This window comes from Delphinus delphis, chromosome 13, assembly GCF_949987515.2.
Source record: "Delphinus delphis chromosome 13, mDelDel1.2, whole genome shotgun sequence".
Taxonomy (NCBI): domain Eukaryota; kingdom Metazoa; phylum Chordata; class Mammalia; order Artiodactyla; family Delphinidae; genus Delphinus; species Delphinus delphis.
The window spans coordinates 28,375,204-28,390,501 of record NC_082695.1 but is presented as its reverse complement, the minus strand read 5'-3'; the positions used below and the strand labels follow the sequence as shown (position 1 = coordinate 28,390,501).

Here is a 15,298-nt window from a genome sequence, read left to right as displayed (position 1 = left end):
CATCTGAAAGCCTGCACTTCTAAAGGGTATAATACATAGTGACAGTTTTGATCTACGCCAGTGGGTGTGGGTCCCAGTACTTCACCATCCTCTGCCTGCATAATTTAAAATGACAGTTTCGTGTCAAAATGAAATGTGAGTGAAGTTCCTTGGATATTTATAAAATATCAAACAGAATCATGTCAGCAAAAGATGGGTCTTTTATTACTAAACCACACAAGGATTTTTGTATGTTTGGAGTTGCTGGCAACTCATCTACAAGCTGACCTTCAGCCACAGCATAGACGAGGTGGTCCGCGGACCAGAAGGTATTTTCACCCGCTGCAGTAAAAGGATGTCACAGGCTGCAACCAGATTGTCCTCAAAGACCGAGGCGCAGGTCAGTGATACAACTTTTTCTGTTTTGTACTTTTAATTATTAACGGTCCACGTTCCCCTGAGAAAGTGGAATTTGCCAGAGCAGATGGAGAAGGCTGTGGTCTGCTAACCTCAGGACAGCTTCCTGGTTTCCAGCCTCTGGCCGGACACCTCAGGCCACCAAGTTTGGACAGTTTTTACGTGCAGCTCCAGACAATCCTGTCCGTGCCTACGAAAGTGTGTGGACACGCATTTCCGTTAATTTACTAATGCTTCAGTTCTTTAACAACTGGTGCGGGGGGCGGGGGGGACTCGGTGCAGACGGCGAGCGCGGGGGTCAGAGGGGCCGCGGTAAGCGCTGCAACATCTGGCCGCCTGGGCCCAGGTGCGCCTCGTCCAGGTCCGGGAGCCCCGCCCCCTACGCCGTGCGCCCCGCCTGCCCCGCTCCCGGCGCCGAGCGATGACGTCACGGTCTGCGCCGCGTGCTGCAGAAACGGGAAGTGGGACCAAAACAAAGGAGCGGCGGCCGGGAGCGGTCTTTCTTTTCCTACCTCCTCCGGCTTCCACCTCGGCCCCGGCCGCCGACCCCCGGGAGCCGTCCGATCATGTCCAACATGGAGAAACACCTGTTCAACCTAAAGTTCGCGGCCAAAGAACTGGGCAGGAGTGCCAAAAAATGCGACAAGGAGGAAAAGGCCGAAAAGGCCAAGATTAAAAAGGCCATTCAGAAGGGCAACATGGAAGTTGCGAGGATTCACGCCGAGAACGCGATTCGCCAGAAGAACCAGGCGGTGAATTTCCTGAGGATGAGCGCGCGGGTGGACGCGGTGGCCGCCAGGGTCCAGACGGCCGTGACGATGGGCAAGGTGACCAAGTCGATGGCCGGTGTGGTTAAGTCGATGGACGCGACGTTGAAGACCATGAATCTCGAGAAGATCTCCGCCCTGATGGACAAGTTCGAGCACCAGTTCGAGACGCTGGACGTGCAGACGCAGCAGATGGAGGACACGATGAGCAGCACGACGACGCTGACCACTCCCCAGGGCCAGGTGGATATGCTGCTGCAGGAAATGGCAGACGAGGCCGGCCTCGACCTCAACATGGAGCTGCCGCAGGGCCAGACCGGCTCCGTGGGCACGAGCGTGGCCTCGGCCGAGCAGGACGAACTGTCCCAGAGGCTGGCCCGCCTGCGGGACCAAGTGTGACCGCGGAACCCGCTCTCAGGCGTCCCGGCCGCAGCCACCTTCGAAGACGGATACTCTACGCTAGAAACTCGGAACCGGCCGGAATGCTGAACTGCTCTTCCTCAAGATGCTTCTACCTTTGGGTTTTACAGTGCTCTCCAGATACACGAAGACGTCCCAGGCCTTCTCCACTCTTAAATGGATTTGAAAGTTCTGTATAGCTTGTTATCATGTGTATTTTTATAGCTGCCTTTTAACAGATCTGGTTAATTTGGCGTATATGAATCTTTCTTAAAAATGTGGTCAAAACTCTAGTTCCTGTGTATTCAGTATTCTGCCCGAATTACCAGAATTGAAGGTTTTCTTTTTAATTTTGTGTAATCGATAATATCTAGAGTTGACGGGAGGTGATTACTTAGGTTGATTACAGCGCTATCAACACCTCATTAAGAGATTTATTTCATGGGCAGTGCTATTCTGTGTATCCTTTGTTTATTGTAATCAGATCCAGACTAAAGGTGACTATTCATCTGTTCTCATAACTTACACTAAAATTACTTTACGATTTTCCTGCATAATGTTCAGTTACTGTTTACGTCCTATAAATTTTTCTTATGGTAGTTGTCTTTATAACTGGAAATGCCACGTAACTTCCATTTATCATAAGAGAAAAGTGTTCATTTATGGGTTTAAGATTTACAAGGTTTAACGTTAGTATGACAGTTTTTTCCAAGTGAACTTCTCTCTTATGTTTCTAGTTATTTTCCTATTTAATTAGACTTTTTTTAAAGTATGGCAATTAGCATGACAGTGACATTACTCTGACGTTGCCAAAGAACCGTTGATTGGTTTGAGAAAGCCCTGGGACTGTGTGTGTGTAGGTTTTGTTTTGATTTTAATCAAAAATAGAAATAAAATTAGAACTGCATTTTAGGTTCTAATTATTTGCATTTATTATCTTGTCTTAAAAGCAACAGCTCTTTTAAAACCTCGAAAATACAAGTTGGAGTGTTTGGCTTAGCCATGCAAATCCCTTACACATACATGCAGCCACATGGAAGTCTGGGAAGGACAGATGCAGGGTCAGACAGTAGGCTCGACCCTCTCAGGCCAGAGCCCAGATGTGCTGCCTTCCATCTTTCTGGAATGGTGGTGTGTAAAGTGAAAGTGAAAAAGCAGAGCCTGTTGCTACCACTTTCTCAGAGCCGCAAAACATGGAGAACAGCAACTTGCTTTTGCCTTGGCGAGCATATTAATCTAAGTTAAACACTTAAGGATATTTTAAATTCCCTCTTCCCTTCACTGGAGAGAATTCCAGTATTTCAGAAAATAATTAAACGGACTCTTCCAAGCCCTTTGAAAGATTGAGAACCAAGTATTCACTGTTACAACATGTCCTACTGTATGAATGTGTGTGTATTAAGGGGGAAAAAAAAATGAAGAGTTGTGTGCAGATGAGGACTGGCCCTCGTATATAAGTGTCATTATGTCTGACTGGATGTTGTTCCAAAGTCTTCTGTAAGGGACATCTGCCAGTCATCTGCCCCAAATCCTCTTTCTAGAACTTGTCCCTTTTGGTGTCACCTTTCATCCACAAGGTTGCCCAGAGGCAGCTGTTGGTGAGCACAGCATGAGTCCTAACCCCTCTTTAGACTGAAAACATCATTACAACTTAAATAATAGCTTGGTGTTGATCCTTTGGTAAATTGAGGACCCTTTTATAGTGCAGATAATTCCCAACAAAACTAATATATTTTGTGAGATTAAACAATGCTTATATATGCTTGAACTTTCTTAAAATATGTTCATTTCAAACTATATGAATGTACATTTTTATGAAACATAAATATTTTCAAAAGCATACCAGGCCCATGAATTATTTCCTCAGTTTTGCAGTTGATGAAATGCTGGAATATGAACCACAGAAGTTTGTCAAATAAATCATTTTAAACTGCATGTTATTGCATACTTACTGTACATCCTGTTTACAAAGCTATTTAAGGAAAAAGAATTCAGAGGTTGATTTGGTTCAGAAAGCATAGTATTTTTCCAGACTCACCTTTAGCACCTGAATTTCTGTTTGCATGCATATTTCTAGAAGCCCAAGTTGTTATTTCTTTACTGTAATAGTTTCTTCGTGGCAACAAGGTTCTTCCTCATACTGAAACTTGCCTAGGCTCAAGAGAGAATTTCCAAAAGGATCCAGCTCAAACATACCGAGGAAATGGTTCATCTTCCATGCAACTACTAGTATAATTTTTGCTCTTATTTCTCCTTTGTATTTTTCTGCCTTCAAATTCACAGTTTCCAAATGGATTTAGAATAAACTTTTAAGTTTACTTTAGGAACTATTTAGTTTATTTAAGTTCAGATGATAACTGCACTATTGGAGACATTTCTTACTACAGATGCTTCTTCCTGAAGGAGACTTAATGTGTGTGTGCCTTTCAGATGAGGGTGCCGTGTGCCCACCCTGCTGTCTTCGATTTGAAAGGGTGCCGCCTAAAGTAAGCACCCATCTGACAACCTTATTCACTGAACGTGATCTCAGGGTCAGCCAGACAACCTCACCTCATTGAGCAGAAGTGAGGCACCTCATGTTCTAGATTCCTCCTCTGCAACAGGCATGACACCCTCTTGGAAGCGTTTCCATAGCCAAAATCCAAAGCTCAGGACCTCAGGTGCTGTTGGCAAGAAGCTGTGAGCCTGTGGTCATTGAACAAACTGATGCGCAGGCCCCCATCTCTTTTTTTTCTTTTAATCAACTGGTTGGAATGAGACAGTGCCTGCCTGGTGTACCGGGGTTTGTTTTCCTACAACCAGATAGTAGGTTCCATGTGGGGCAGGACCAGTGCATCTCAGTCATGGTTCCTGGGCATCAGGTGGTATACCCAGCTCAGTAGGTGTGAATGCAGATCTCCCTTGGGTGCTGTCACTCGTGACCACGCCCAGAGCTCCCCGGTGACAGCATCACAGTGGGTGCAGGGGCCCTCAGCAGAGCCCAGATGTACCCTCAGGACCACCCTGTCCTCTTCCTTCATCGTGTTTCTCCAAACTGAGGTATTTGCTCCTGCTCTTTAGGGTTTGTACATCCTCCATCCCTCCTGAACGGTGTCAGGACAAACAATTCAGCAGTGTTTGTTGAGAACAACTGAATACAGTAAAAGATTTGGACTGAGGTGTGTCAGATGCTGGCTGTCTGGGGCTTCTTTCTAGAAATAAAGACATGCTTCTGCCTTAAACGGTCTTCAGTGGAGCTAGGTAGATAAGGCACAAGCAAAAAGAGGAAAATACACAAGTGTACACAGGTGTGATAGAGTCATCAAGATGAGTAATGTCAGTGCTCTTTGCGCACCGTTTTATACCTCAGCTTATACAAGGGGGGAAATCACGATGTAAGGTGTGCTCCGAGCTAATCAAATCATGAAACAAACTACACGGAGGATGGGATTATAGTGTCCTAAAACTGGTTTCTTTTTTCTTTTCTTCCTTTTTTTTTTTTTGAAGTAGCACTGGCTTATGACACATAAGTTTCATGTTTACAACATTCTACTTCTGTACACACTACAGCAAGCTTGCCACCAAAAATTTCGTTTCCAGCCATCACCTCACAGTCGATCCCCTTCACCCATTTCCCCCTCCCCCTGCCTCTCCCCCTCTGGTAACCACTACTCAGTTCTCTGTATCTATGTGTTTGTTTTTATTTGGTTTGGCTTGTTCATTTATTTGGGGGTTTTGTTTGTTTTTTTATAGTCCACGCATGAATGAAATCATACTGTATTTTCTTTCACCATCTGCCTTACTTACTTACTTACTTAGCATAATACCCTCAAGGTCCATCTGTGTTGTCACAAATGGCAAGATTTCCTTCTTTGTGTGGTTGAGTAATATTCCTTTGTGTGTGTGTGTGTGTGTGTGTGTGTGTGTATATAATCTTCTTTATCCATTCATCTGTCGATGGACACTTAAGGTGGTTTCCATATCTCAGCTATTGTAAGTAATACTGCTATGAACATTAGGGTGCAGATATTTTCTGGAATTAGTGTTTTTATTTTCTTTGGATAAATACCCAGGAGTGGAATTGCCGGTCCATAAGTAGTTGTTCTGTTTTTAATTTTTTGAGGAGTATCCATACTGTTTTCCACAGTGGCTGCACCAATTTACATTCCCATCAACAGTGTACAAGGGCTCCCTTTTCTCCACATCCTCACCAACACTTGTTATTTCTTGCCTTTGATAACAGCCATCCTAACAGGTGTGAGGTGGTATCTCATTGTGGTTTTTGTTTGCATTTCTCTGATGGTTAGCAGTGGTGAGCATCTTTTCATGTGCCTGTTGGCCACCTGTATGTCTTCTTTGGAAAAATGTCTCTTTGGCACTTCTGCCCATTTTTAAATCATGTTGTTTGTTTTTTTGTTATTGAGTCATGTGAGTTCTTTATATAGTGTGGATATTAACCCCTTATCAGATATATGATTTACAATTACCTTCTCCCATTTGGCATGTTGTCTGCTTGTTTTGTTGCTGGTTTCCTTTGCTGTGCAGAATCTTTTTAGCTTGATGCAGTCCCACTTGTTTATTTTTGCTTTTGTTTCCCTTGCCCGAGGAGACATATCTAGAAAGATACTGCTAGGACGAACGTCAAGGAGCATACTGCCTACGTTTTCTTCTAGGAATTCTGTGGTTTCAGGTCTTGCGTTCAAGTCTTTAATCCATTTTGAGTTTGATTTTTATGTAGGGTGTGAGGTAATGGTCCAGTGTGATTATTTTCCATGTAGCTGTCCAGCTTCCCCAACACCAGTTATGGAAGAGGCCATCCTTTCTCCACCGTATGTTCTTTGCTCCTTTGTCATACATCAGTTGTCCGTATGTGTGTGGGTTTGTTTCTGGGCTCTCAATTCTGTTCCGTGGAATTGGCTTCTTAGAAGAGGTTGGGTTCAATCTGAGGCTTCAAAGAAAAAAAAGTGGGGATTACACAAAGGTCTGAAAAGCGAAAACTACGTGGGGATTTGACTGGAGTGGAGGGTTTGACATCAAGAAGAACAAGGAAGAGATGGGACGCATTGCAAAGGGCCAGATTCAGGGTTGACTGAGGGCGGGAACAGGATGTGAGTCATCAGGTGTGCCATCCAGGTGACGGGAGAGGACAGGCCAGGGCAGGGGAGGAAAAGGCATGATGCTTCTGAGACATCCAAGGGCACGTGGGTCACTCATCCACCCCGGCTCTGGCTCAGCCGCAATCCCGATGCCCAGGCTCTGGTCCGAGGACCACCTCTGACGTGGCCTGGATCTCAGCCCTGCTGCACATTAGATCAGGCTGATGCTCTGTCACTACTGCTAACGTTTTCCTCCAGTATTTTTTACATCAAATTTTTTACATCATCATGAAGTGAATTTCAGTAAGACACTGAGAAAAGGGTTTTTACTTGTGTCGATTTTAAAAATGCACGTGAGAGTTGCGAGTTGTTTTATTTGGGGCAAAATGAGGACTACAGCCCGGGAGACAGCATCCCAGATAGCTCTGAGAAACTGCTCCAAAGAGGCAGCGGGGGAAGGTCAGTATAGATGTGATTTTGGTGAAGGGGGAGTACATGCAACTGAGCACATACTATTTTGCAGAAGGTTTCTGCTAGTCACGAGGAGCAGTCGTCACCATGAAGGATTTTAGTGCTTTTCTAGATATGAACAGATAGAAGAATTGGGCTCATAAAATCAGCTTCTGAAAACATCCAACTCTCTGAAGACCTGTTCTGCCAGTTTTTCCTGGAGCACAGAGTGCCTTGCTTTTGCTGTCCACCTGAACTCCTTTCAGGGGGTGTTGACAGTCAGCAGCTGCAGCAGCACAAGAGTTAATCCTTGTAGAGGTAGATGGCAAGGGCCAATGGAAAATGCCAGTTTGTAGTTGACACTTGGCTTGACACAGCTCCGACTTGCTGCATTTTTCATAAAAGAGATCATTTTAAGTACATTTTAATTAAACGTCGTTGGTGCCTTTCCTGAGATCCAGTTGTTCAAAGGCACTTAACAGGATAGCTTCATCTTTTCACCATCCCCCCCTCAACCCCCGCCCCCGGCCCACAAGAACCCAAGTTACTGGGGTGGCAGACAGATGAGAAATGAAGAGTGAATTGCTGTTTCGTGCCCATGTCGAGCAGAAGGGGATCCCAGTGGCCAAAATAAAAACACTTCTGTAAACACAAATATCCTCAGCTGTAGCAGGAAACAGTGAAGAGAAATCAAAGTAAATTGCCTTTTAACTGCTTTTCTTAAAGTGACCATAAGGGTGGGGGTGGGGTGACATTTCTTTTTAATATTTATTTATTTACTTACTTATTTGGCTGCACCGGGTCTTACTTGCGGCATGTGGGCTCTAGTTCCCCAACCAGGGATCGAACCCAGGCCCCTGCATTGGGAGCACGGAGTCTTAACCACTGGACCACCGGCGAAGTCCGGGGGGTGACTTTCTATAATTGTATTTTGTTATTGTCCTGCGACTCTATCTAGTGGGAGTGAATGGTCTACAAGTGGAATTCTTAGATCTTGTTAATTTTATGGCATAACAGGCAGTGGTATATTTAGGGACAAAACCTTTTAAATTTTAGTCATACAAAATTCTGTGCATGATTTGGAAGATCCTTTTACAACTCCTCTCTCTATATATTATCTTAAGAGCCCCAGTTTGAAGAAGTCCTACTACAACGTGTGGGAAATACACCAACTGAACCAAAGATTAAGTCAAAAGTCTGGCAGAAATCAACTGCTAGCCTTTACTCCTTAGAGAGGCTCTCAAATGTCCAGGGAAACATTCACATCCGGGGAATTTTCACATTTTACCTCCATTGCACAAACTTGAAATCCATGAATTCAGAGGACTATTCACCATCAGTAACAATTCAGAAGATGCTCTGGGAAATGTTCACTGATGCCGGTCAGGTCTCAGGTGGTTAAGTACCAGAGCTGGAAGGAACCCTGGACACTCACCCCGGGCTCAGGGGTGGGGACAGATGGTATATCTTTCCTTAGTCGCGGTTAGGAAGTGGTCAGGAAGGTACTCCCACGTGTCCTCAGGAAGGCGGTCTCTGATCTTTCAACAACTTCTGATGTCTTTTTGTTAACCACATGTCATTGTTTCTACTTAACCCGTTATTACCATCTGAATAGATTCACCCACCCCCTCCACCCTGTCTGCATCGTGTTTGAAATCGGGCGCCTCCTACCCTCTAACCAGGGCTGAAGGCTTCATATTTGGTTTGATTTTCAGTTCCTTCCAGCCCTTTCGATCGGAGATGATCTGTATCTGTATCACCTTCTCATATTAGATGTCCCTGCCGAGAGGACAAACCACTTCTGCTTCAACTTATTACATCCATACACAGGGAAGGGGGGTGGCTCATCTCCCCACCGAAGCCCCCAGGTTTCTGGGCTATAGTCTAGAGTCCCTCCCCACCTCGGCAGACACCCCTCCCCCTTCATCACAGACTCAAGTCTTCTTGCCCCTTTCCTGTCCTGCTAGATGGTCGGGATGGACTTTGAGGTGCCCTCCACTCCACCAAATGCAAGGCCGGCAAGGACTGGGCCAGAGTGCACTGTGGTTTTCAAACCAGACTCAGCTCTCAGGGGTCCCCTCCTGTGGCTCCTCCGGGGTCTTCTGCACTCCCACCTCCTCCTGTGAGCAGCTCAAGGGCCTGCAGTGCTGGCTGGGGAGGGGGACTGCGTGGAGGTGGGGAGGTGCTCCCCCCTCTGTGCAGAAGCTCACGGGCACACAGGCTGGGAGAAAGGCCCACCATGACTTTACTCCAGATACGGAACAGTGGACCCCGAGCTGTCCAGGCAGGGACTCCGGCCGAGTCTCCCTGATCCAGGTCACATCCACTCTCCCCAGGGCTGGAGCCCCACCTCAGCCACAGGGACCCCCCACCAGGAGAGCCCCACTGGGGCACTCAGAGCCCCGCCCGATCATCACACACTCTGCTGCCCCCACACCTTGAGAAGTGGTCCTTTGCTCACTGGTTAACCAGCGCTGTGTCTTCCTGTGTCGGTTGCAGGCTGGGCCTCACAGCCCCCTGCTCACTTCATCCCACAAATATGCAGGGGCTGGGCTGCCCCACAGGCGCTGGGGAAACCCGGCCAACAAGCCAGATCTGCCCTGTGGGTCCCACATTTGGAGGGAGAGACAGACGATAAACAGAAAGACAAATACATGTCAAACCTGTCAAGGGAGGGCAGAGGCCTGGACCCCCACTCCCCCACCGTGACGGATCAGGACCCTCAGGACTCTGACCTGCTGGGGAGACATGTGTCCAGGAAGAACGCGGGAAGCTGCTGGCCCGTGGCTGCCCCGTCCCCCTGGGCTCGTGCAGGCCCTGCACACCTGCCCCCCAGCCCAGAGGCGTCCCCAGAGCAGTCCCAAGCACGTCTGGCTTTCTTTTCAGCTTCCTGGAGAGAATTGACAGCGTCAGCCTGGTGGACTACACGCCCACAGACCAGGTAGGTGGGGTTGGGCCGCGACCACCGCCCGAACCGGGGGACACTGTACCCTCGGGGCCCAGCCATGCCCCTCCAGGAGGCTCCCTGCGCCCCCCACCCCCGAGGTCTGAGCTCCTGGTCGTCCCCTGGAGTCCATCCCTCTACGAGGCCGACCCTGGGAGCTCAGTTACCCTGGCCTTGAGCCTGCCCCTCGAGTCTGTCCTCACACTTCTCATCGGGCTCACAGGGGCCACCGCCAGAGTCACTGCGGTGGCCAGTTTACATCCTAATGGATCTGGTGACCAGGAAAGAAACCCTGACACCTGACAGGCCAGCAGAGGTGTCAGCCTTGTGAAACTGTACGGCTTTCTCATCATCTTTTACCTTAGAGACTAGAACTGTGAGAGGAGAGAGAGAGAGTCTGATCCGGAGCGGCAGCTGGCGGGACGGGCGCCTCTCCCCAGACACTGGCGGGCTGTTGGGGACATGGTGTCAGTCGGGAACACTCAGGAGTGATTACAAGAAGCTTCTAAAGGAAATAAAAGCAGAGCCATCAAGTCTCCAAGACCAAACCAGTACATTAACTGTGACTTTCTCCGGGGAGCGAGACCAAGAGCATTTGTCTCTTGGTCTCTTAAGTCCTGTTTCTTTTCCGATGGAGAGAATTGCTGTTTGGGACACTCGCAGCCTGTGGCTGCCCCGGGCTGTCCTCCTGAGGACAGGGGTCACTTGTTTGCTTCTCTCTTCTCTGCCCCCAGGACCTCCTCAGGTGCAGAGTTCTGACGTCAGGGATTTTCGAGACACGATTCCAAGTGGACAAGGTCAACTTCCAGTAAGCGTGTGGGCAGGACCCTCCCGCGGGCCCCCCAGGCCTGGGGTCGGGGAAGTGGCCTGGATACCGGGCGATCCCGGGCCTGCAGTGCTGCAAACCCGTGTGCGCGCCCGCAAGCCCAGGTGTCAGTGCAGGGAAGGGAGGCACTCGAGCCCGGTGGCCTCAGTCAGGTGCAGAGGAGGAGGACGCAGGCAAGGGGCTGCCCAGGGGGAAAGAGAGCCAAGCAGCCACTGATCACAGGGCTAAGGGCCGGGATCAGAGAAATACCGGGGTGTGGACACCCATCTGGGCCAGACTGGGGAGGCCCCGCTGGGCCCGTCTGCAAGGTCACCTGGGGAGCAGAGCCACGGGCCAGGGGGAGGGAGAGAGCAAAGGGCAGATGTCCTCCCGCCCCCGGCTAACGGCACCCCCCAACCCATGTTCTCCCCCAGCATGTTTGACGTCGGAGGCCAGAGGGACGAGAGAAGAAAATGGATCCAGTGCTTCAATGGTGATTTCTCCCTCTCTCAATAAAATGGGGACAAACCCACACTCCCTCCTGCTGCTGTGTTTCAGTAGCTTTCAATCCACTCACCTATCAAGTGTCTTAGTCCCATGAATACGGAAGTTAAGCATCCTGGGGTCACAATGTCTCTGCTAGTTTGGGGGCCCCGGGTCAATTCTGCGATCACAAGGGAGCTCTCCCCGGACATGGGTGGCTGTAACTGCTCTAAATAACCAAGGTGCCTCCCCCACTCCTCCCACCCAGACGTCACCGCCATCATCTACGTGGCCGCCTGCAGCAGCTACAACATGGTGATCCGGGAAGATAACAATACCAACCGCCTGCGCGAGTCCCTGGACCTTTTCGAGAGCATCTGGAACAACAGGTGACAAGACAGTAAACTCAGTCTCCCGCTGCGTTTAAAAATGCCTCTGGGCTTGCTTTCATCTTTGTTCTCTGATGGAGTCCTTCCTTGTGATAAATCTTCTAAAACCATAAGAAGCTTCTTTCAGTCCATTTAATGTAGAGACTTACTTAAGATGGGGGTGTGAAGCTGACGGGACTTTGTCACAAAAATCCAGAACTCTGATTTGGAAGCCTAAGGTTATATACGGTTCAAAATTGGTTTCGTTTGGTTTTTAAAATGCAAAAAGCGCCCATTTAAAACATCCGCTCATGACTCGATGACCCCTGAGCCCCTCCCTCGACTTGTCAGCGAAGTGACAGGTCCCCACCCAGACCCTCAACACCCAGCTCCTCGCCCAAGAGCCGCAGATGCCCTGCGTGACCATCTATTCTGTTTCTGTTGTTGTGAGAGCTTTAACTTCTCCCGCTTTTCTGACCCTTTACTAGTAAATTACACCACACAAATCCGAGCGTTATTTATTCCTGACGTGAACCTTGGCTTTGGCGCCAGTACAGCCCTGTGGAGCTGAATCCTCCTCCTGAGAGTTTATCCTCATGAGGGAGTCTTGTGTGCAGATGGAGTGGGGGCTGAGGTTCCAGGGCACCAAATAATCCCAAGCCCAGCGCCTCGTCCGGAGGGCAGCACGTTGTCCTCTCCATGGATAATGCCTGCGACAGAGGTGCCTGCTCAGGCAGCGCACCCACACCTGTGTGTGTTTCCTGCTCCTTTCCAGGTGGTTACGGACCATTTCCATCATCTTGTTCTTGAACAAACAGGATATGCTGGCAGAAAAAGTGTTGGCAGGGAAATCAAAGATTGAAGACTATTTCCCAGAGTACGCAAATTATACTGTTCCTGAAGACGGTAAGATTCCAGAATAAGTATCTTGTGATTAAGGGAAAGAATTGTCTTTCCATAGCCCTGTAACTGTAATTCCTACGGTTCTGATGAATCTAGGAAACTCAGTTAATTTAGATCAATCTTCTTGACTCCTGCCCCACCCTTAGCTTTTAGAGTATTAAAATGTCCTTAGGGTCCCATTTGTAAAATTTGCAGAGTTCAGCTTGGTCCACGCTGAGCAGGAGGAGGAAGGGCAGCTTGACGTGAATGCGGGGTTTGCAGGGAAGCTCTGCCTCCCGGGGCCCCGTGTCGGTCGGTCCGCCTGGACCTGCCTGCTGACCCCGCACAGTGACTGACCGGGAAGTCGCTGTCTGAGTCACTCCGGCCAGGCCCGCAGGGACGGGGCAGCAGTGACCTCTGTCCCGAGCTGCCCGCTGCCGACCACAGTGTTGAGGCCTCTGTCCCCAGCGATGACTTTGGCCACAGCATGGTGACTTCATCGGGTGACCAGCCGTCCCGGGAGGCTGTGAGACTCCTGGGACGTGGGAATTTCAGTGCTGAAGCCGGGAAGGTCCCGTCTGGGAAACCTGGAGGAGTCGGGACCCATTTCCAGTGGCTGCTCTTGGGTTTTGAGTTTCCTGGGCCACCAGAGTCTCCAAGGAGGGATTTGCTTATGGCAAAATAACCCCACTCCTCAAGGTTTAATCCCAAACTGGATAAAGCAGGATGAAGGGGGCTCTCCCAGAAACTTCAGTTAGAAGTTAAGAAACCTATCGCGGTCTTTGCACCAACCTCAGCCAGCCTGGCGGGGTGCTTCCTGGGCCCGGGTAGTAGCCGCCGTCTGGGAGCACCCCAGCCCCCATGCCACCCACCCCGCAGCAGCCGGGCCTGCTCTGACCTTTCCTGGGAACCAGCCCCTCGCTCCCCTTACCCTGTCTGGTCAGCATTTTTCCTGGGAAGTCTCAGGATGAGCTGGCAGCCCTCCCTGCAGGACGGTTCACCAGGTGCAGGCGACTGGGGGCCGGCTCACCAGTCAGTGAGACGCTTCATCTGACTTGAGTAGAAGCTGTTCACCCGGCACCAAACATAAACCACTGTTGAAGTCAAAGTGACCTGGGAGGAGGAGAGAGACGAAGGTCACGTTTCAGTCTTTGGCTGCATGGCCCGTGTGCTTCCGTGCTGTGTGCACAGCCTCCATCCAGCTGTATCTGTGTGTCATGTCATTTAAATAAAATTCCCTTTGATTTTCTACAGCGACACCAGATGCGGGAGAAGATCCCAAAGTCACAAGAGCTAAGTTCTTCATCCGGGATCTGTTCTTGGTGAGCATTTTCCTTGCCCTTTGCTGTCCTGCCACCTTAGGGTGACCCCGCTCTTTGCACTTAGTCTCTCACGAGTTTATTTAATCTCCCCCAAACAATGAGGGATGGGAAGGTGTCGTCCCCTCATCTCATAGCTGAGCACACGGAGGCTCAGAGAGGTCGGACTTCCGACCTCAGGTCACACAACTTCCCAGCAGGAACGGGCAGGGTACAGGCCTCGGGGCAGCACTGAGATGACCGACCCCGCTTGCATGTTGCCTTTCAGTGGGATGCGGGGTGTGGCCTCTCCTCAGCTCAAGGGTCACATGGAAACGGACCTGCTCAGGTTCAGACGTTCCCTTTTTCAAAAAACTCTGTATTTTGAGATGATTTCAAACTTACATAAAAAGTGAGAAATGGGGGGCTCAGTCCTGACACAGACGCCCCCACCCCCGGCCCTCGGTCCCCCGGAGCTGACGGGCTGCATCTCCGCAGCGCATCAGCACGGCCACGGGCGACGGCAAGCACTACTGCTACCCGCACTTCACGTGTGCCGTGGACACAGAGAACATCCGCCGCGTCTTCAACGACTGCAGGGACATCATCCAGCGGATGCACCTCAAGCAGTACGAGCTCCTGTGAGCCCCCCAGCCCCGCCCCGCGCCCCAGGGCCACCCGGCACAGAGCAGCGAGTCCCCGTCCATTGTGCGGGCTCTCGTGACCTCCGGGCCCCCGGCCACCTCTGCCCCCACCACCCCGCCCCGGTCTGTGTGGGGGTGAGGGGGCCCCGACTCGTGGAGAACGTGGCAGATGGGGAGACGCACTGGCCCAAGCGTGATGGGGCGTCGCCCTTCTGACCCCATGGGCCCATGACTCAGAGGAGCCCCCAAGCCGCAGTGGGGACAGAACCCCCTTCAGTCCTGTCTCCAGGGGCGGCTGGCCTCAGCCTCTGTGTCAGAGCCCCTCTGACCATCCACACATCAGCAGAAACCCCCCCCTCGCTCTGGCCACACGTGTCCCATCCACGATGGTCCCCAGACTCACGCTGCTCAGGCAACGGCCTCCTTTCATAGGTTCTTTTTGTTGTTTTACTGCTGGTTTATTACACTGTACAGACCACGAAATGTAATATTATTTTGTATAACTACTCAAGGAAAATCCCTGTAGATCTCCGTGCCTTGACTATGGCTGTCCCTGTAAAAGAAACGTGTTTCTGTTGTGCTGAACAGCTGTCATCATACTGCCGCTTGCTCTGAGAAAGGGAGTGAATGGTGTATAGGGAGTTTAGGGTATTTTATCAGGTTGGTACTTTTTAACAATACTCCTTGATAAATATATATATATATATATATATATAAATTTATATAAATATAAATGATACACGTTAATCATCCACATTTCACAAAATGCCACACCCACATCACAAGC

General features: G+C 49.8%; 2 protein-coding genes across 3 annotated transcripts in view; both read left to right on the top strand.

The window, feature by feature from the left end:
* Positions 1 to 14,919, top strand: part of GNAL (G protein subunit alpha L) — a 90,558-nt gene extending 75,639 nt beyond the window's left edge. For both annotated transcript variants that reach the window (XM_060028643.1, XM_060028644.1), the window contains 7 exons: positions 9,974 to 10,028; positions 10,766 to 10,839; positions 11,271 to 11,329; positions 11,588 to 11,708; positions 12,463 to 12,593; positions 13,824 to 13,891; positions 14,366 to 14,919. In XM_060028643.1, coding sequence (XP_059884626.1) covers positions 9,974 to 10,028; positions 10,766 to 10,839; positions 11,271 to 11,329; positions 11,588 to 11,708; positions 12,463 to 12,593; positions 13,824 to 13,891; positions 14,366 to 14,512 — 655 coding nt within the window. In that variant the 3' untranslated portion in view covers positions 14,513 to 14,919. The remainder of the gene's footprint in view (positions 1 to 9,973; positions 10,029 to 10,765; positions 10,840 to 11,270; positions 11,330 to 11,587; positions 11,709 to 12,462; positions 12,594 to 13,823; positions 13,892 to 14,365) is intronic.
* Positions 847 to 3,846, top strand: CHMP1B (charged multivesicular body protein 1B). The gene has a single exon (XM_060028642.2). The coding sequence runs from the start codon at positions 963 to 965 to the stop codon at positions 1,560 to 1,562; it is 600 nt and encodes a 199-aa protein (XP_059884625.1). The 5' UTR covers positions 847 to 962; the 3' UTR covers positions 1,563 to 3,846.
* Positions 14,920 to 15,298: the final 379 nt, after the last annotated feature.